Source organism: Copidosoma floridanum, unplaced genomic scaffold (genome assembly GCF_036245765.1).
Source record: "Copidosoma floridanum isolate Cflo_tuat_1 unplaced genomic scaffold, Cflo_Japanese_pri ptg000032l, whole genome shotgun sequence".
Classification (NCBI taxonomy): Eukaryota; Metazoa; Arthropoda; class Insecta; order Hymenoptera; family Encyrtidae; genus Copidosoma; species Copidosoma floridanum.
The window spans coordinates 8,030,600-8,053,252 of record NW_028321909.1 but is presented as its reverse complement, the minus strand read 5'-3'; the positions used below and the strand labels follow the sequence as shown (position 1 = coordinate 8,053,252).

At 37.5% G+C, this 22,653-nt stretch overlaps 2 protein-coding genes across 2 annotated transcripts; both read right to left on the bottom strand.

The window, feature by feature from the left end:
* LOC106642047 (odorant receptor 70a-like) lies at positions 1-4,170 on the bottom strand. Its single transcript, XM_089597274.1, has 7 exons — positions 4,110-4,170; positions 2,822-3,088; positions 1,541-2,033; positions 1,369-1,468; positions 1,175-1,291; positions 190-345; positions 1-87 (listed from the first exon to the last, which is right to left on the bottom strand). The coding sequence occupies exons 1-7, from the start codon at positions 4,168-4,170 to the stop codon at positions 1-3; spliced, it is 1,281 nt and encodes a 426-aa protein (XP_089453400.1).
* Positions 4,171-7,509: 3,339 nt separating this feature from the next.
* LOC106642046 (uncharacterized) lies at positions 7,510-17,763 on the bottom strand. The gene is made up of 7 exons (XM_089597273.1): positions 17,569-17,763; positions 15,481-16,316; positions 13,377-13,959; positions 12,647-13,059; positions 12,371-12,557; positions 11,666-11,907; positions 7,510-7,651 (listed from the first exon to the last, which is right to left on the bottom strand). The coding sequence occupies exons 1-7, from the start codon at positions 17,761-17,763 to the stop codon at positions 7,510-7,512; spliced, it is 2,598 nt and encodes an 865-aa protein (XP_089453399.1).
* Between the last annotated feature and the right edge of the window lie 4,890 nt (positions 17,764-22,653).

Below are 22,653 nucleotides of genomic sequence, written 5' to 3'. Positions count from 1 at the left end.
TTAAATTGTTTTAGTAGAAGTTTCCAAGGACATTTTATTTTTCACAGCCAGTAACATTGATAAATAACCAGCAGAGGTTTTTAAAATCTAAAAAAAATAGTAATTTGCATTAGTACTTTTTTAAAATGTCTTTTGTTAAATAACTTATTAAAAAAATTTTAATGTTTACGAATACTGCATAAAACTTACTTGACAATATAACTGCAACGAGAAATTAGCAAATTTTCCAACTGTTATTAAAAATGGATGCTGTGCTCGATTAATCATGAAAACTAGTAATCGTGCTTGTTTAGCTGGCAAAATGAACCAATCACAATTGTATGCTGCATGGCTGATTTCAACACTCTGTAACCAAAAGTATTTCTAATTAAAAAGCACAATATTTGTTTTTATTACATTCAGTTGTAATGTAAGGATAAAGTGATGTAGGTGTAGAAAAAATATGTAGATTTCGTAAAAATAATAATTTGAGAATTTTTTTTATTAAAAATCGTATTGTATTCTTGGAGTGAAATTTATTTACTAATTCGTGAAATTCAATCGTATAAAGAAATTCTGCAAAAATTCTTGCAAGAAATTCATGTTTTTCCTGTAAGATAGAAATCTTTCTTAACTGAAACAAAGCGTTTATTTCATTTTAAAAGATTACTGGCTTTGTATTTTTTGCCAGAATTTTTTTGCCGTGTAAGAAATCCTTCAGGTATTCCTGCAGGATTTATTTATACAAGTATAAATTTTAATTCTTCAAGATTTTTCGTTCAACAATAGTATCAATACATTGTTTCATGTTTTCAGAAATCAATTTAAAAAACTCAAGTGATATGGTCAGATAGTTATGAATTTTCCCCCTCTCAAGTTAGAGTTTGAAATAATTGTAGTATTTTCAATTAAAGCTTTTAAAAAGAACAATATAAAGAAAGAATTTAATGTTACAAACAACCGTTTCTAATTAAATATGAAATGAGTTTTAACTCTCGTATTATGACATAGTCTTGGCCCTCGTATAGAAAATAATTTTATTTTTACATACACTTGGAGTGAAAGATTTCATTGTTTTTCTAAGATGACTAATCAATGTACGTCACTACAATTTTTATAAATATTGAAAGAATGTATCGGTTCCAAAAATAAAATCGAAAATTACAAGAAAATTTACAAAAAATCAGCAACTTACTTCCTGTCGTAATAGTTCTGAAATATAACAGTACAAGAAAATCGTGAATAAAAATAAAATCAAAAAATATATCATAAACAACAATTCCAATGGAGATGTATTTTCGGCAGCTGTTATCTAAAAATATTATAAATCTTTTGAGACCCTAATTACTTTCATGTTAGATACTTTTAACAGCCAAGTAAGCTGCATACCATGATAAGTTGATAACCTTGAGTACACAAAACAAAAATACAGGGTACCATCTGTATGAGAAACATCGTACTGAAAGTTTCTTCTATGGTCATGGAAAACCTGTGAAAAAAATTAAAAAATTCCCAAATATTGGTTGTATTGCAGAACATCATTAACATTATTCACGTTTACCTCCATAACTGATTGTATCTCATGTGTATTAAAGAAAATCTGTCGATGAATTCCAGCTTGTCGTTGATATTATTAATTTTTTTAGGTAGTTTAAGTAATTCCAGCTTAAGAATCGAGAGCTGGGAAATCAAGTGCAGCATAAGAACGACGAAAAACGAATCACTGGTAGAAAATGCTATGGATGCAAAAACGTTAGAGAGTAGCTGGCCAAACATCGAAATTTGGTAATTTGGACTGACTTGAGTATCGTACGGAAATGAGCCTATCATGTACAAAGGCCACTCGGTTCCATTGGTTTTCTTACCAAGGGCATAAGATATCGGCTCGAGCAGGCCCACCATACATTGCATCAAAAGCGTCCCTTCGGTCAAAAAAATGCATCCCATCGAGAAAAATCTACTCATCCTGGCGTTTCTCCACATAAGTGCAAGTTTTTTCTCGGAATTTTGTACTGTCCAGTCCGTAAAGACTTCACGAACCAAGTATTTCAGATCTATTGGCACAAAATGACGTATTAATTAAAGATCCATCCTTTTTATGCGATGAAAAAAATTCGTTAAAAAACATAAGTCAATCAATTTTATCTTTGATAAGTCATAACATTAAAAATAATTAATAATGCATTTGTTTTGTATATTTATAAGGCTGACATTTTTTATAACAAATTTTATGGAAATTTTTTTACTTTAAAGCACAAAAAAGACTATTTAACGCTAAACCAAAAAATTCGTCTTCACTGTCGAAAATCACCAGCTTTTTGGCCCACAAAAGCTACATAATTCTTGTGATCTAGCCCTGCATTTTTTCCATGCAAATAGCGTCAATGAACATAATATATGACTGCGTTTTTAGTGGCTGTTTAAATTTTAACAAAAATGACAACGTTTAAATATCCGGGCTACGGTAACAAGTAAAAAGAAAATAATTGTGGTAAGAAAGTGGCTTTTTTCGCACTACTGCGCACGGCGAAGAAGTTTTCTTTTCCACCATCGCATATGACCCACGGGAGAAAAACAAAAGACTCTTCTCTGATCAGATAATCATAATATGTTATTCACCAGCTGTCAACTGCCTTCTATTTGATACATTATTTTTTACTTTTACTTCCATGGTGAGTAATATATACTATAAGACTAAAAAATATTTTAATAACAAAAGCGAAACCTTGTCAGTTTTAATAAAATTTGAACAGCTACGATCATTGGAAGATCATTTCTTTGTATCATTTTTCAGGTTTACTCTTAAATCTAACTATTTTCTATTATAATTGTAATATTCTACCATGTTTATGGTACCAAATACTGATTATTTTCACCATAGCTATCGTCGTAGGGATATTACAGTTGTTCAATATTTTGGTAACAGTATTGAGATCTCTCCATGAAAGCAACATCTTTATGGTTTGCGAGACAGTGGCAAAAAGAAACATGGTTGTCACAGATGTTAGAAACCGAATCATCGATGTCCAACCGTTTTTGTAACCGAAATCAGGCCATGCTCCGAGTAGGCGCAAGAAAAAACGACAAGGCCCGATTTCGTGGTCGTAACCTGAAATAATAATTTCACTGTACTCATAATAATACTACTTATTATTACTGCGAATTTTATTAATTTCATTTTGAAGCATGACTACTTTGAATCTTGGACGGAGCAAAAAGTTTAAACACCCACAATACAACTATTGACTGAAAGTGAAACGAAGAAAAATTGGTTTTTTAATCACACGTGGAATTGGATAATGTTCTTGATGACTTAAATTCTTTTGGATTGATACAATATCCAAGAATAGTTTGCAAAAAACGTAATTTAAGATGAACAACCTTTGTTCAGTTTAATGGAAAACGATAGTCTGCTGGGAAAATTTTTTATGTGAAAGCTTGCCACAAATAAAAAAGTTTGTTATAAAATAATTTTTGGATTAATTGAAAACGATTTATAACAATTACAGCATCTGGACACCGTTGAACTACTTATGATTGAAAAAAATACTTCAACTTGTGTGTGTTGCGGCGCACTGCACGCAAGTTAGCAGTTTTGAAAAAGTATTTGTACAATTTTTAATGCAAACAAATCCTACAAAAATACAAATAAATTTTTATAACGTTTTTTTCAAGTCCTAATGACAAACAATGACAAGTAATAATAATCTTGAAAATAAAAAAAATAGTTTTAAAAACACATTACCGTCCAAAGTTCATTGGCCGGAAGAAAATAATAACAACTACGTTGTTTTCAAAATCCAAAGAAGTTGGGTTGAAAAAAAGATCTATTTTCATAAAGTTATCTTTAATTTAAAAAAACTTTTAAGTGAAATTTCAAATTACATTTAAAACTATTATTTAAGATATTTAAAATTTATTTTTAAACTAGATAATGATGATGAAGTTTAAACTCAGCATACAATGTCCTGAATAAAAACTTGTATACGTGATTGTGAGTTATTTATTTTATCTTGTGTTGCCCCGTTCGGATAATTGAGTTTAATTTCCAATCTAACGTAGCGAAAAATTATTTTTAGTTACACACTAGAGAGCAAAAGGAAATAAATCAGTTTTGACATGAGACGTACCACTGGTAGTTTGATTTATAATATTTTTCTTTGAAACAACTTTTTTCTCTAGAAGTCCCATCATAGTTACGGAAAATTCGAGCTGACCCTATGGTACGGGAGATACGTACAACACTGACCATTTCGCAGAACTGTAAAGCTTTAAGATAAAGAGCGCATGCTCGACGAAATTTACCGTCCTCCAGCCACTTAATTTTTTTTTAAACGATAGCTGGTACGTTTTTCACGTAATTACTTACGTTTTTTTGGTCATCAATATTTCAAGAGACTTGCTCGAACATTGCTCATTTTTAGCGGCCGCAGTATCCAAAACCTTTCAATAATACAGCCGAATAACAAGCTCGTCCTATACCCTGTCATTAAATTGATCCGTACGTTTAAGTGGATCTCCCCAATTGATAATAGATTGAGTATGGGACGCTTTTCTGCGTGAGGTACAACAGCCATAACTTTTCCACGGCAAAAAGTATCATTGTAACATGGGTACTCGACAGTGCTAATTTTACAAAGGTATCTTCCTTAAATTGTAACCAATTGTCGGGTTCCCTCTTTTCTGTAATTTATTGTATTGTTGATTATTACATTTATTTGCTCGTAGAGCGTGAAAATAATTATCTTTTTACGGCAAAATAATTGAAAAAAACTTTTTTTCAATGTTCCTTCACTTTTTTCAACCATAAATAGACGTAAATAGATCTTAAACACTAAATAATAATGGTCACTGTGATTGGATTAATTTTATCAGTAATTTTAATACGATTTTCTTTTTCTTTTTTTCATCATAAAGCTTGTTAAAATATGTAGTTTGTTCAAAATCCACTTCTCATCTGTAATGTGTGTATCATTTTCTTGTAGAATGTAGAATGTGCAATTCCTTGTAGAGTGCCCACTTTTTAGTGCAGTGATCAAAAAACCATTTTTATTACAATAATTTTTCGAAGTCAAGTTACATTCTATTTGAAAATTTATTACATAAAAAGTTATTTTTTGACAAGATCTCAAACTGTTCTATGTACGTGTAAAAGTACAAGTTATGGTAAAAAAAATTTTTTTTTATTCATTATTAGTTTCTTTATTTTTGATAAACTAGCTTAAAATAGTTCAATGTTTCTATTCTAAAATATTAATTAGAAAAGGTATAAGTAAAATACTGATTTTTATTTTATTCTGCAGTCTGGAGCTACTGGAATTTACACTTTTATTATTGAAGGATTTTTTAGTATTAAATAGTTTTAAGTAATGCTACGTACTGTATTTTAAATCCAATCCGATATTTTTTTGAGATGAGTAACTGACAATGTAATATGGTGTACAATGAATGAATAGTCAAAGAATATGTGTGCATGTAGTGAGAAATCATCGGAAACTGTAACTTAATTTAAAGTATACGTACTAATAATAATAATTTTTTAAGAAAATATTTTAATATTTTAATGTTTCTCACTTTTATTTTTGTTTTAAGGGTAGGAACACATTTATTTTTTTCGAAGAAAGAACTTGCTCGAAGAAAAAGCATGCACATTTATTTTTTATTTTTTTTTATTTCAATTTTTTTTTTTTTTTTTTTTTGATATTTCAAAACAAAACTTTAGTTGCAAAATTTGTTTGATTTTTACAAGTACACTTGTGAAAGTGTATTGTATAATTTTATGTAAAATGTTAATTTAATACTATAAATGACAAAATTTATTTTCAGCTTAAGTATAAAAATAATATTCTGTACCGTATAGTGTACAAAGTTCAACTTTGGATGTCTGCACATAGAATAAGCCAAGATTTTTTTTCTCACACAAGTTTGCACGTACATAACAAAACTGAAGAGAACTCAAAGCCGGAATTTTCGCCCACTGAGTGTCAAAAAGTTGTAGCTTTTGTACTCGGTAATTATTACGCTTTGGTAGTTTAAGGCAAACAAATGGACATACAACCAGCAGATTTAAAACATATACACTACTTGTATGTATTACTTCCGTAACCCTCCACGGTAAATTAAATGTTTTTAACAAATTTGAAAACAAACAAATACTTAAATATAATACAATGAATAATCTTCAGGATATAATAAATACAACACAAGAGGTAGGTAAACATAATAATGTATTATTATTTTGTTACATATAATTTAAAAAATGTAGAACTCCAACAACAATAAAAATAGTAGTAATTAAATAAAATAATCGATACATAATATAATTTATATATTCATGTATGTATATATACACTTGCATAACAGAAACGCATATCTTTAAATAAAATATGAAGTATTTTTCAACTTCCACAACATGACGTAACAACACATATTATAATGTAAAAGCCTCGACGCTCGCACATGTACGCAAAACTTAAAAGTAATAATAGTATTGATATAACAAAATAATTTAACTTGTTTTGATGGATGAGGGTAGCTGCCACCGTAATGAATGTCTCAATATTATGCTCTTGAATCGTTAAAAGAAAAATCGGTAATCAAAAAGCAGCTTGTCCTTCGCGTGAAGACAAAAGTATATGTACAGCTTTGACGGGGAAGTTGCGCACTTTTATTGCGGCAGCTATGGTCCTTTCGGGAACGAGAAAGAGACCTGGAAAACAAGAAAACGTTAATTAACTGTGAACGAATAGCTATACGCTTTTGAAATTAGTACCGATGCAAAAAGTCTCTAGTCGTTTCGAGTCAGAGATTTTAAAAGTCTTTCGAGGAGCTTTTGTGACTTCAAAGTCAGCGAGTGAGTTCCCGTGAATTTGTCCTGAACGGGAAAAATCAAATAAAGTGAGAGTATAAGGATATAACGCAGAAATTTTTTCGAAAAACTGTTTGGGACACTCATTTCGTGCGTACAAGAATTGTCTTGGTAAATATTTAAATGACAGCAGTTCAAGTAAAAGTGCGTGATTACTATACTTAATTATTTTTTACACTGATTCGGAAGAATTTTTAATTTTATTTCGTGTAGTGCCATGAAAAATTCAAATGGTTACTTTGGTTATCTTCGCAACTTTCGACTGTGTTGGGCTTTGTAATATGCGACCCAAGCATACGTCAAAGGGTATTTATGTTGGTCCTTGATCAAATTCAATTCAATAATTGGCCTATAACAAAGGACACAGGATTCCTTCGAAATATTTTAAATTACGTGCTTTACTAGTAAAACAAGAAAAGAAAATGTGAAATCTTATCTCCAGAAATTAATCAGAGAGGAATCCTTTATTTCTTGTTGAAATGTTTGAGCAACCGTAAGGTACTGCGAAAGCAATGACGGTACGAGGGTAAGAAGGAAACGTGCACAAAATTAACCATGAAAGCAAAACCCCGTGGACGAAGAGTACAGGCTGCGCGTAATATTATAAGGTACTCACCCAAATGGAGGAGAGGGAAAAAAATCGGCCTCCGGGAAATGATCGGTCAAGCGCTCGGGGCGCTGAACGTCTCTGACCGCGGCGTTTTGGCCTGCGGACACGAGAAGACCGCGCAGTCGTGCCTCCTCACCGCTTCCATGACCTCGTCGAAGTGGGCCGACACTTGGACCGCAGCTGCCGGCTGGATCCTGCGGGCAATGAAATTACTCTTGTGAAATCTTGGCCTTCCGGGAAAGAAAGGATGCCACTTGGCTAATTCATTTTCGATTGTACACGCGTGTTTTTGTCTCGTTGTCTGATTTCAGACATTCAGAGCTCGGCTTGTTGCAGATTTCTGGAAGTTCGGAGTATTTGTAAAAATACACGACGAAGTAGTGATTTATACGATCATTCAATACCACGAAGTCAAGGGGTTTCTGTAAAAGGTCTTGTGACCACGTCAGATTTCATAGTTTATTTACTGAACCGAAAACGACATCGAAATAAATTCATCGGCAACCCGTCGAGGAATCACCCACTTGGTAAGTGTACTTTTATTTTATTTTCATGATGCATTGAACACTTTTAACTCATCAAGTATAATTTTAATATTGATTTTGAAATCACTTACTGCACGGGGAAAAAAGTTGAGCTTTACCCTTCAGTTGTTAACATGCTTTCACTATATTATAGTTTGAATTGATTTTAATTATAATATAAATCTCAAGAGGCACGTTGAATTTTAGCACTTGAGCACCCGACACCCGATCTCAGGAGTTGTATGCTGAGTACAGAATTAGCCTATTTGGCTCAAAAAAAATTAAATGAGATCAGCTGAAAGCGTACAATCGCCATTGAATTCATTCGAACGACATATCAAATGCTGTGGGGAGCGAGGATTTTTGTGGCGTGTGAAATGGTACGTGTGAACCATCCAGTGCGCGATAAAAAAAAAAAAAAAAGGATCCAAGCAATCATTGGCTTATCGTTGAAAGATCGAACGGCTAAATTTACCCGCACGTGCGATAACGATGAAATAAATGGCCATTTAAAAGCGTTAACGGCGTATTATTAGAGCATACCGAGCTATCCACGCGATTGAATATGCATACACGTTTTAATTGCCGCTTTTCTCGACCCCCCCACCGCGTTAATCAAATGGCGCGTAACCGGTACTTTTATTCGATTTTTCGTGGATATAGGTATAGAAATACACGCTAGTTAAACGTCATTTCGATGCTCCACGACTTGATGGGTTTATTGGTGCTTCATCGATGGATCAAATGTACTATGAGTTAACACTCTCGGCAGGTACATTCCACTTGGAGCAACAAAGTGTTGAACAGCTGAAAGTAATCCGGGAAAAACTCGGAAATAGGTACGTGCCCATATATTGGACACACTTGGGGCGCCTCGGGCATGCTCTCGTGTACATTACATGCGCTTCGGCCAAGAACGATGGGCCGGTGTGTTTTTCTTTATGCTTGTGCGCGGTTGACCCAAATATGCTGGGCGACGGTGATCGATTCGTTCGCTCCGAGACGATTGATTCGCAATTTATTTTTGACGTCGAGACTATTGGAACGCGCTCTTTATTCCCCCCCCCCCCTTCGTTGGCGGTTACTGCTTGTGGAAAAGTTTCGCGGGGCATCGGAGCCATTGGTTACTGTTTGCGTTCGGAACTGTGTACTTTACGAAGCCGAAAGTAATTAAATAAACAAGTACAATTCAAGTACCTTAAGAATAATAAAACGATTTATATAGCTTTTCGCGAATAATGGTCAATAGTATATCATTCTGGGTAACTTTTGTGTGGATAAAGTTTACGATCGAGACGAAAAATACCGACTCAAAGTAAGCTATAATTCTATTACTCATACATTCAAACCATACTTGAGCTGTTTTTCCAACCAAGGGTTCAACGAACGTCCAGATATAAAAAAAAAATTAGATAAACAAAAACGCTTGAGGTAGGAAAAATATTTATACACATCAGCTCAAAGTATCGCATATAAAACATGAAAAAAAAAAAATTTATTTCTTCGCGTTATCCGTTAGATAGTAACTGTCGTGTGAAAAAAGTATTGAATCCTAATGGTCACACATCTGGTAAACAACTAGCTTTCGTGTCTGCATGAAACAATTTCTCTACTACACCTGACAGAGTGTCAAAGTGTAAGCGTGGGGGGAAGGGGTTGAAAATACCCCCCCAAAAAAAAGTAACATCCAATTCGATTAAGAGTCAAGGTTAAGCTTGAGTGTGCATATTTTTGTTTTTGTCAAAAAAAGTGCTCAAATTGTTTTTTTTTCCCATGAAAAAAAAAAAAAAAAAATAGTATTCTCGGATTTGGCGACACGATCGATTCGCGCGCCTGCATCCAGCAAGTGAAAACTGTGCTAATTCTAGGAGGTAAAAGTCTCGTCGTGCTGGCCGACGAGCCGAGTATCAGTCAGTGGAACGATATGCAGCAGCGGTTTAAGCGAAAGCCCGCACGAGCCGAGAGGAAAGTTATCCGAGCACATTCTTTCTTTTACCTCCTCCTCCCCGTCGTATACCACCTCTTTCTCCCGACACTGTATATAGACCTTGTGAATTTTGGTTTACGGAAAGGGTCTTCTAATGCTTTGACATTTCTTTGATACTCTGGAAAATGTTTCTAACGCTCCTTGGTGATACAAAGGAGTACATTTACAGTATATTACAGAGGATTTTACCTATTTTGCCGTGTAGTGATCATTTATAAATGAATGTACCGTTTCTCACCACAGGTAGGTCACAGCTTTTGAAAACTTTAGGAAGCCATGTTTTTGTAATTTAATCGTAACTTTAGTTATTAATGCAGTCATTTTCTTAAAAAAAATTAGAAAATAAAAATTACTCTGCATGATGACAATATCGAGTGCTTAAAATTGGAAGCTTTGCTCATTGCCGAAAAAATTATTCAAAAAATGAGAACAAATCTTTTTTTTTTCAACCACAGTAAATTTTTAAAATTCTTAAAGTGCACGCGTTACATAAATCATATTTAAAAGTTAAAACATTTGAATGGTCCTCAGCTAATATTTTTAGGCCAACGCACGCACGTCTATGTTCTATACGTTAGAATCGTGGAAACGATACTTGATGTCAAATTATAACAATTTTCACAAATATCCGAAATTTTTTTGAAAAATATCACAGGCATATTTTAATACTATCGACCTTCGGTTAATCACCGGTCACAAATTTTTTTACTTTTGGCAACTCTTGGCGGTTCCTGCGCGCGATACTAGGGTGTATTTATTTCGAAGCAGCTCGGACACTCAGCGCGCTGTTGTAAAGAGATTACGCGAGAGAAAAAAAAGAAACTGATTCTTTACGACGCGAAAGTTGGAGATACTTGCTTGGTCGTTTCCGCTTCCTAGCTGGGCTTGCAACCGTCGGGTCGTATAAATTTACGGCAGGGAAACTTCGTTCGAGAGGACGATGATCAAGGTATCGAAAGATATTCGAAGGGATTACGAATTTTTTTTTTTCCCCCATTGAAACGGGTTACGGAGAAGATTTTTTTTATGCGCGTCGATCGGAAGGAGGTTCACGTCTCTCATCCGATGAAGTTTGCAAAATAATTTGCAAATATTCTGACGTTACAGTGCAAAGGGAACTCGCATGTTGTATAAATTAACAAACAGCTTGTACATCATCATGCCACAATCATCATCGGAAATTTTTTTAGTAGAAAAATTCAAATTGACTAGCATTTGAAAAAATGATCAAATTAAATAAGCTACTTTTTGCGACTTATCCGACATTAATATACAATTTTTGTTACAAGGACGCAAAGGTCTGTTTTTTTTTTTGCGTTTCACACAAGGTCGTTGCCCCAGTACTCGGTCACTTAAGCACCAGACGAAATGTTCCAATAGTCGGTCACGTTTTTCTTTTATAGGCCTTCGCTACATCTTCAATTGGATATATACGTTGATTTGTATTGAAAAGGTAATTGTTTAGTGTCTGAATAACTACCCGATTTGTCTATGTTTTGAAAATTTATATTGAAAAAATAAGCCAAATGGCCGAGAACTGGGACATCGATCTCTCTGCTCAGTGCAAATTAAAATCATTTGACCGACCTGTCCAGTAAAGGAGAGCGAGTGACAAAAGTAATGGATTATCCCTTAAATCCCACCTGGACCCGTGACTTAGTCCAGACTACTTACGAAACAAGAAAAAAAAAACTCACATCCTCAAAAGCCCGTACATCTTCTTGTCCATGACCATGTGGGCGTCGGAGCCGCGCTTGACCATGGCGTCGCAGAATATTTTCTTGGCGCAGGGCGTGTTCGACCAGTCACCAGGTATATGGCTACTTCCTTCAGCCACCTCTACTTTGTCCAAATTTTGCAAGGCGTCGTCGAGTTCGTCATCACTGAGGCTTCGCTTCTTTCGTGCCGTTGGCGTATCTTCCGTTAATCTCTCGCTCTTCTTCATGAAAATGCAAGGGTATCAAGCTCCATTAGAAAATTCAAACTCGACGAAATTATGTTTAACTATTATTTCATGTATTGGTGTCCTCCTAATAAGGTTAATCATAATATCTAACATAATATAAAACTGTCGTTGGATTATTTCGGTTGTATATATTGTTCGTCAAGAGGAATTGCCAGGTATGATCCATTAAGCAGTATGTGTTCTTCAAGGCAAGGATCACCGGTACATTACTCAACAAACTCCAAGTATATTAGCTCTCAGTAAATCGACACTGTATGCACGTACTGTGGAAAGCGAACGATAGATAGCATCCGATTTGAAATTCGTTGAAACGGTAATTTTTGGCACGAGTTCATATAAAGCCACGAGAGCAGACTACCTATCGTATGAGCTATTCGATAGATAAAATTTAACGATGAAAATACTATTGGTAACAATTATAATTCTTATAACGTACTTTATCTTTTTTTGTTCTACTCGTGATGGCCTCAAAGGCCTTTTGAACGATGGCCTCGGCAAAGTCCTCTTCGTTGTCCAGTTGGACGTTGTTGCCTTCGTCGGAAATGGTGTCATCGAGCGATCGAGACGGGGAATCGATCTCAACGATTTCCGCGATCGGATCTGCACCCTTTCTTTGGATATTCCTACGGTGGAGTTATACAGACGGGCATTCATGAAAATCCACAATCGAACGATCAGTTATTCCAAACGAAACGTCAAATCCCAATCTCACCTGGAACCGGTATCATCGCTGCTCCTTTTCTTCCTACTCGCTCCCCCATCGTAGCCATCACCCTCCACCAGCAGGTAAATCTGATTGACGCTGGGTTGCCCTTGCAGCTCGCCACGCGTCCCAGCTACGGCCTCGAGAGCTCTCTCGTCATCGGCGTCGAAATGCTCACCACCGGCGTTGGAACGCTTGAGCACGTCCACGTCCAGGTAACGGCCAACTGCCACGGCGCCAATACCCAGCGCGGCACCGGATGCCATGAGCCCGAGCGCCGGGATCAATATGGACGAGCCGGTCGCCACGCTGCCCACCTTGTCCTGGGCGGGATCCTGGGAGCGCGACAAGCCGAGGTTCTCCGAGATCTTGCGGGTCGCCTCGGCCAACGGGTCGAGCACGGGTTTGGTCAGCTCCGACATCTACTCGCATCGATTTTCGTTAGACTCGGTTTTTTTTTTTTTCATCCCGCCCATCAAAAGTGTCAAGTGTGCCCCCAGTCTTTCATCTGTCCCGGACCACATTGTCGAAAGTTATACCGCACGCCATGGTTCCGCAATAGGGCCCGAGACAGATCAAAGTTACCCCGGCTGTGCTTGAAATAGCGTTAAAACTCGTGAAAGAATTATTTTCCACCTGCGTACGGGTTTGGGATGAAGGAACGGATGGAAAAGTTCTTCGTCTTTTATTTTAGCCAAATGTATAAAATGTGGTTGGTATTGGAAGGAAATGACCTGACCTTGGCGACTCCATCGGTGAATTGGTTCTTGATGCCCTCCGAAATCTTGACCCAGAGCGGAGGCTCGACAGCGGGCCTCTTGAGCCCGTAGTAGTGCGGGGTGTAGGGGTAGTAGTTCTTGTAGTTGTACGAGTCAATGATGTTCTTCTCGTTGAGGACGTAGCGTCTCTTCTGGTGCCTCTGCTCCCCATTGCTGCTCCCCGAAGGTGGGGCGTATTGTTGGAGCAGCGGGGCCTCGGTGTAGGTCATAGTCTCCTCGTGCTTCCTCGACGCTTTGTTGTTGGGCAGCTCGCTCTTGGCGACGGCCTTGGCTGGCTGCACGCCCAACTCTGGGTGGGCGTACTGGAGGACTGGAGCCCGGGTGCCCGGTTTCACGGCCGCCACGCTTGGCTTGGTCGTGTCGGGCGGCGAGTAGAACCGGGAGTTTGGGTAGGCGGCTGACAAGATTTCCGGCTGCAGCATGCGCTTGCGGATGCTCGGGCGGTACGTGTCCTCGGCCGACTCGTACACCTCGGCCCCGAGGACCTCGTTGCGGTAGGGCTTGGGCTTTTGCGAGCCGCTGTAGTCCGCCAACTTTCCATATCTAGGAAACAGATGGGGTCTTTATCAATGAATTTGCTGGTAATTTTTTTTTTTTTTTTTTTTTTTAGAGATGATTGAATAACCAAATCTCATCACGTAAAATTAATCAATGTATATAATAGTTAAACACCACACCAGCTTACGGGCACATTATACAGTGTCTCCTTGCTGGAAATTCTTTAGATTTTTTTTATGATTATCATATGAAACAAATTGTATGTATTTATTATTAGGTGGTGAATAATAGTTAAGACATGACAAAGGGACCTCTCGTGCCCTTTTGATCAAGATTATATTTTTACCGTAGAGGGCGTATACCTTCGGTGGTGTAAGGGCCAAAAGTTTCTGCAATGGTCCAGAGCATTTTTTCATACTCGAGGTTACTCTACGACATTTCGGGGTGTTCCAGGTTGTTCTGGGAAGGTTTGGACTATTTCCAAAAATTTCAAAACATTCTAGAATACTTTGGATTGTCGTAAAATCCTCTCGACTGTGGTAGAAATTCACAGAGTTGAATTTTCAGCCGTTGCACCTCAAAGAGTACGCCTCTTGGGGTAAAAAAGAAGAAAATATTTTTCGAATCGTTCTTTTTGTACAGGAATGTGGTATAAATTTACGTGAAGCTTTTTTTATAAGTTCGGACAAATTATAGATACTTTGAATGAGATCTTTTTTTGGTTGGGACGTAATGAAACACAGTATGTATAAAAAGTTATGTAAAATTTAGCACGAGGCCATGTTTTAGCTGATTCGTGTATTTTTTGTCTACAAAGTTCCCTGTTGGAGACATCATCTCTGTCCCCGTCTTGGCCAAATAAGCTGTCAGGTAATAAATAAATATCAAGTGTTGATATTGATTACATAAAAAAGAAAAAAATTTTTTTTTTGGCTACAGATCATTGAATGAAAAGGCCGAAATTTTAGAATACGACTAATTTCGTACATTCGTATACGTACAGTAGCACAAAAAGTTCACATGTATTGGAAAATCGTGCCAATTTCTATAGCTTTAGACACCGAAAAGCAACGCTTTTTTTTTTTTTTTTAGTAAAATAGAATTTAAAAAAATAAAAAATAAGTAAATAATAATTAATTCAATTACTTTTAGTATGTGTACCAAAAATTAAAGCATAATATTTGTTTATTTTCATCGACTTTAATTAAATGCTAAGCACATTTGTCGAGATATTATGAAAAAATTATTAAAAAAAAAAATTTTATTGCCTTTCACCATGAGAAACAAAGCCACTGTTCAAGTATGTAACTATTTTGGAAACAAAAACTTTTTTTTGCCGGAAAAATCGCTAAAAAACGTATTTTCGAAAATCAAACTCGAGTGGCTGGCCACAAAATTGAAAAGAAAAGAAAAGAAAAGAAAAAAAAAAAAACATCATGATAAAATTTGTTGTGATAACAATAAAACTCGATATCCCAGTAGAGACACCGACACACTCGGACAGATAAGCAGACAATGGGTACATAGCGCGAGAGACGCCCCAAAAGGTAAAATCATCCCCCTCACCTCCGATTGACATCCTCGAAGAAGGTGTCGAAGCTTCCCCCGGACTCTTCCAGACCCTTGGCCGGCTCCGTGACCAACCGGTCATTGATCACCCGCGCGTTCCTCCAGACCTGCACCTTGTCGATCGGCTCGTCGGGCACCCGCCTGCCGTACACCACCGGCATACCATCCGCGTCCACCGCCACTGGCGCCCGCTTCCCCTGCTGCCCGGTAGACCCCGGCTGGGGCTTGACGTTTATCTCGGACCTCACCACCACCTCAGCCGGCGTGCCCTTGCCCTCCCGGTTCTTGGACAGGTTCGCCCCGACGTTGGTGCGCACCGTGCGCCTTGGCTCGTGCGGCAAGAGCGCGTACCGCAAGAGCTGCTCGCTCGAGTTCGCGTCCGCGGGGACCCGTTGCACGGCCCGGGTGGCCTCCGGCCACGAGCGCCCCGACAAGGGCTCGCCGAGGGGCCTCCAGGAGTCGGCGGTGCGGCTCAGGGGCACCCAGTTCCTCGCAGCCTCGATCTTCTGGCGGCGCTGGTCGTGCTCGGGGGAGCGGTTCCAGGGGTCCACGTCGACGTTTTGGTAGCCGATGGTGGTCGCGGGGGCGTCGGTGTCGTTGCTCCCTTGGGCCGATGGGGTCTCGACGACGGACTTTTCGCGGCGCTTGACGATGAGGGTGGCCAGGCTGCCCTCGGCCGTGCGGATCTTGAGCTCCTCGGTCTCGCCGGGCAGGCTGCGGGACACCTTGAGCATGGTGCGCGCGTAACTGGGCTTGGGCAGCTCGCCCGGGGGACTCGTGGTTTCGCCGAGGGACGGGGAGACGGCGGCCAACAGGGCCAGGGCCAGCACCACCTGTGAGCAGAGACATTATATTTCCAATGGTTGCTGCCAACCAAGGGTTTTTTGTTTCTTTTTTTTTTTTTTTCTTTTTTTTTTTCTCTTCGCGCGTTTAACCATGTCACTGTAAATCCAAGTGTGTCTCAACATAACACGTTTAAAGTGTCAAGTTGAAATTTTCGCTTTTTTTTTTTTTTTAAATATATCATCGTGGCGTTGATGAGAATTTAAAAAACAAAAAACTAAATCTATGGTGCACCAAGTGGTTATTGGACAAAAACCAATTTAACACGTTTCCGAGTGTGTAAAAATCTTTTACTGAGACGTTTTACTCTCTACAGCCTTCGTATGTCAATCGTTAGGGGAAAAAAGATTGTTTAATTATATTAATTTAATATAATAGTTGGGATGGTTCACGAACTATCAATTTGGTTTTTCTTAAAACATTTATCAAGATTATAACTGTAATGCACTTTATGAAAAAAAAAAATTTCGGTTATACGCTTTTGTTATACATAAACGTGCACTTTGACACACTTGGATTTTACAGTATGTGTGATTTAATTGAACTTGCCAGATTATGTTTTTGTGGTAAAAGAAAATCACCAATCCCCTTATGGCAAGGAGACCTAATCCAACGACATGAAACACGAGGGACCATTTTTTCGTGGCTCTGGAATTCGGGGAAAGAAAAAGAGATATATTTCGATGAATGTTTATTCGACGCGCTTAGAACAACAGTGGTCGATTATTCGACGGGAGTAAAGTTGATGGATAGTTGGGGGTAATGAGCGACGATTAGGACGTTTACAGTGCTCTTGCAATTTTTCGTAACGAGTCGGGTCGTTTGTACACTAATTCTCGCACTTTTCGGAACATCCAGGGCGAAACAATGTAGCCGTTGTAACTGTGGCTTTTTCGCTGCTTTCGTTAATATTTCAGTTCCCCGAACCTTTGGCAGCTTCCCAGTTTAAACATTTACCCGATGTTTGCGTGAGCCAAACGATTCGGCCGTTCATAGTCAACAACAAGCGCACGTAACGATAAATGAAAGAAAATTGAAATGCAAATGTAAAACTCTGGAAAAAGGTGTACATAATTCCATCTCATCTGTAATCCACCGAGTGGCTGATGCATACGTTGGAAAAAAAGAGCGTACGTGTACACGATCCTCGCCGTTTTCGTCGGGTTTTCGCGCTCCAGAAATCCACGGGAGCACAACCGACCAGCGAGGAACAGTATTTTTTTTTTTTTTTCATAAGCGTACGCGCGAATAAGGCGCTAATTGGCCGTGCGTCCGCGGCTGTCCGGCAATTGCATATAGCACAGCTGCTGCTCGCGATCTAGTTCCCGGCATCTCTTCCCTCTTTGTTCCGCATATCCATCCGTGCATGTGTATTTCCGAATCCGGAACTCGCTTTCCTTTCTCTATGGACGCGGAAGGAAATACTAATAGTCGCATGATACGCAGAGGAAATGCGCCCGTTATGGAGGAGAAACTGTGGGTTCACGCATGAGTACGATGTTTGGGATGTGCCATACAACAGAGATCAAAGCTGCAGGTATATATATTTTTACAGCATATATAATACAGCAAAGACAGAGCAAGCGTCGCGGACGTTTTTACCCACTTTTGGTAATTTTTGCCGCGGTGATTTATACCTTGCGGAAGAAATTTCGGTGAAATTTACGGTAAATAAGAGACACATTTCTAACGAACAAACGCATGTAATCTATAGAACGAGGAAGCACTCTGTCGTAATCTTTCCGATTGTCAAGCCAGAAAATGTCATCCGCCAAGAGAAAGTATTCTAGTCTTATCTTTACACCCAGTAATATCGTTGATTCACCAAAATTTTAAAAAACCTCGTAAACTGTGATGAAAATTCACGTGATCGACACAACGTACTACTTTTAATAGAATTTCTCCATGTTTTTGTTAATTTATGTTATTTTTTCTTACATCGAGAATCATTACCTTGGATCCCTCCATAGCTGTTTGGAGTCGAAAACCGACCTCTTCTCGTACGTACTTGTGAATCCTCGGTTGCACTCGCTCTCGCTTCCTCACCCCCGATACCAACGAAAGCTTATCAAATATCAGCAACCACTGGTCGCAGTACTCTTCTTTGGAGGTTCAAAACGTTGAGGAAAAAAAAAAAAAAAAAAAAAAAAATCTACCAACAACAGTCAGTGGCAATCGGTCCTAGCACCATTTTTCGCTCGACGCGAGATCAATCAAGCCAGAAAACCGTCGACAGCCAAAGTATAGGGACACCGATCGACCGGCAAACGAGTGACAGCAGCCAACATGTACAAATTGTGGGTGTATATTGTATATATGCAGTTTTACTGCTCGTGGGCTCTCCTCGCGCACACCTGTCGTAACTCCCGGAATAGCCTGGCGAGACTGACTGTCGGGCCCATATCGTCGCCGCGGTAGACTCGAGGGGGGCCTTGCCGACCGTGTTATATCTATCACCGCTTGAACGCGACGGCGGCGGCTCGAGCCAGCGACTTATATTCTCACCGACCTACTTCCTCTTTTCTCTTTTTCTCTCTCTCTCTCTCTCTCTACACGTCGCCGTGTGTGAATTGCTCGGACCGGCGAATAGGTGGTACTTTCCCTCGGTCGCGCTCGTGTGCGCATCCATGTGAATTTTACAGTGGGCCCCGATGGACCCTTTCCCCTCGTCGTCGCCGCGCCCTTTTTGCCGATTTGTCGCTTCTTTGCGGTGATGCCCCCCCCCCTCGCGATGTTACGGTATTTTCAAGTTTTTTTTTTTTTTTTTCTTTCCTGCGAAATTCGAAAAATTTTAGATAATGGTGCAACTGAGTTTTCTATAAATTTGGCTGTCAATGCACATTTTTCGGCATTTATTTGTCACTGGCATACATTATCCGATCTAAAAATAATAATAAGTTTTTTTTTTTTTTTACTTAGCGACAAAAAACTATGAGTTTTTTTTTTTTTTTTTCCGACATCCTTTTTTAAAAAAAGGTGGGATATGTTTACGTAACTTTTACAGAAACAAGCAAATATACATATTGCAAAGTATTAGATGTGAATAATGTCATTGAGTCAAATTCATACATAAGAATGTGTTGTACAAGTGTTTCACTTCTACTTTCTCGGGTGTCCCGTTCGTTTGTATCTCTCTGTTTTTTTTTTTTTTTTTTTTTGCTGTTTGTCTTTGATTCGTAAATCTAGAAACCCGACTGGCATGATTATATTGACCGAAAGGAAAACAAAAATAGCCAATTCAGCTCTGTTTTGGACGCAATTTAGAAGCATTTTTTTCTCTGTTTTGACAATATTCATTCCATCTAGAGCTATAAATCAAGCCAACTATTTTGTTTGATCGCGAAAAGGACGTTTGTATTTCAATACCCAAAAATACAACTTTTAAAGGTGTTTTTTTTTTTTGCTCGTACGTGTGTATTTCATCATTGATCAATCGATAAATTACGTCATCGTTTCATTTGGTTTTGAGCTGCACACATGCACAGGATGTTTGTCAAAAAAATCGTTACGAAAGTAAATGCTGAAATTTTTAGAAAAAATTACGGTAGAAAGGTTTTGAGTAAAGTTTGTTTTTTTCCTCTTTGAACAATAAGTCTCTTATCAGGCTTTTTTTACAATACTATTTCAAGCAAACAGGTCAACAGAGATAAGTAGTTTAAGATGTATTCAGAAAAGCTTCTCAACTAGCAAAATATTACAAGAATACAATGACAAATTTCTTTATCTTTCTCAGTTACGCTATAAAAATTTTGTGTTTTTTTAACAAAAATCTTTTTCTCTTGGACAAAAAAAAATTTGGCAAAAACAATTAATACTTTATGCGTAGATTTATTTGAAAAAAGCAATGGATAAGTTCAAAGACGTGGATTAAAGTAACATTTAACTACACATAGACACCAGAAAGCAATATGTTTATTATGATTTTTTATCGTGTCTTTTTGGTTTACGATCAAGAAACTTCAGTTAAAAACCAAAATAAAAAAAAAGCATTTTTGCAGAAAAAAAACCCTGAAATGTATGACTACTGCCTGAAAGACTTGGTAGAATATACACAATAGAAAAATGTGTTATTCGAAAATTCCCTGTACTGCATAAATATAGTGAGTAGAATACGAATGATCTGGTTCAGAATGGAAAGTGTATGAGATGATTGCGATCTAAAATCGGCACACGTACATGACGCGTGTTATTTTTATGTGTGTATAAGTGATTCCAACGGCTATGATGAACAGGTGCTCGATAAAGTTTTCACACATCAGGGAAACAACGACTACATCTTTAACAATTGTAAGGAGAATAATGAGCTTAAGTATGACAAGATCGAGGCTGCACTTGTATTGAATACATTCACTACTTTTTTTTTGTTAATATCGCTCCCAGTACTGCTATTGATTAACGATTTTTTTTCATTAATTTTTCTCACAGATCGACTAATGGTATGATGTCAGATACGTTGGATTAAAATGTTTTTTTTTTTTTTTCCTTAATATTGATACTTTAAAAAGAATTTAATTTTAACAATACTTTATAATATAAAACGCAAATGCACAATGTCGGTTCAATTTCAACTTTTCTACTTGACCCGTAATCCATAGATGTTTTTTTAATGCTCTCGATTATCTGACTTGGCCATTTTTTCCTTGTCTCTTTTTTTGTGTATTCAAAGTCCTCCATAAATCTATAAAATCTTAGCAAAAAATTTACAATAATTTTGATCACACAAATCTTGAGTACAAAAATAACCCATACTGCCACGTAGTTCGGATGGATTTTATCAACTTGATTATTTACAAGTAGGATTTTTTTTATTCTCCGTGGGCCTCTGTCGTGATAATATCAAGGCATGTAAAACTAAGATTAAACGATGCCCGTGATTAGTCTATGAAACAAAATTCCTATCTTTACCACGTTCATTCCATTTAAGAAGTTAGTTTTTGGATTTGAAGAAAGTAGTCTCATTAATAGATTGTAGGTATACGACAAGAAAAACCCATGTCCTATCGCCAGTCCACTTGAGCTGTGGCGTTCTTAGTTGCACAGGTGAACTTCAGTTTCCATTAATCCTGATAAATTACACGTGTTCGTAGTCCATACATATTGAACTATCGAAGGTGTGTAGTTCAGACTTGGTAGACTTACAGAATTATTTAGTATCGTATTAGTATATCTATATGTCTCTCCATGTCTTCTAATGTGTATGTGATTTGAGTTAGTCAGTGATCAGCGGTCACATAGTGTATGTGTGGAAGTATGTATGTACGATGTCAAGTTTTTTGACCACTTGAAGTAATTGTGACCCAAATGAGCTGAAATTTTGTTCGTAACTTTGAGTTGGATGTCTAAGCTGGTGATTTACATTTGTACAAGTTTCATAGAAAGGAAAAATTTTTACAGCAATTTTAGTGCAGCTCTCTAAGACGAAAAAACCAGTTTTTCAGCAATAACTTTTTTCACATACATTTTGCACGTTTGCGTCAAAAAAATAGAGTTGTAGATCTCAATGAAATAAAACTTTTTTGTACAAAAAGTTTTTTTCACAGTGCTGTATTAACGGTTCAATCGGCAAAAATCGCTAAAAATCGTTTAACGCCATTTATTTTTTGCTCATCACATTTTTAGACAAAATGTTCAATACAAAAGTTATAGATCTTCTAAAAATACACTTGTTTGTATTGACCAATTTCACCTATAGGGTTGTTATGAAAACACTTAATATCGAAAAACTTTTTAAAATGGCCAAAAAATCGTTTGTTGGTTTAAATTAATACTAATACTCAGTTGGATACGATAACGGAACAAAAACAAAATCAAGTCCTGTTATTTAAATAACACTTTTTGCTCTGGTGACTCGTAGATTGGCCGTTTCTCACATGCAACATGCAAGACAAACTGTTTTGTATGAATTAAGCCACTTGGCTTACACTTACAGTATTACGACCAATTTTCCACCTGCAATTGTCTTTTTGTCTCTCTGCTAAATTATGCAATATCACACGATCCCCGTTTAAGTTTCCAAGATAACAATAACGTATGGGTGATGGGTATCAAAGGGTATTAAAATTATTATAAATAATAAATCATTTCAATGTGTAACCACAAAAACTGTCTGGCATACCATTTCAGTTGGTAGATGGTTATACATTTTCGAGTAGAGCTGTGAAGTAGAAGATAAGAAGAGGCAAGTAAAATTGACATTAATCGACAATGGTTGCGACTGCCATTTATTAGCCGCGTGTCATCGGCGGGATGTAAAATCGTCTTACGCAACCATTCGTGTGAAGCGCACCGCGCACCACCAACCAAGCCCGACCCAAAGGTAATGCTGAT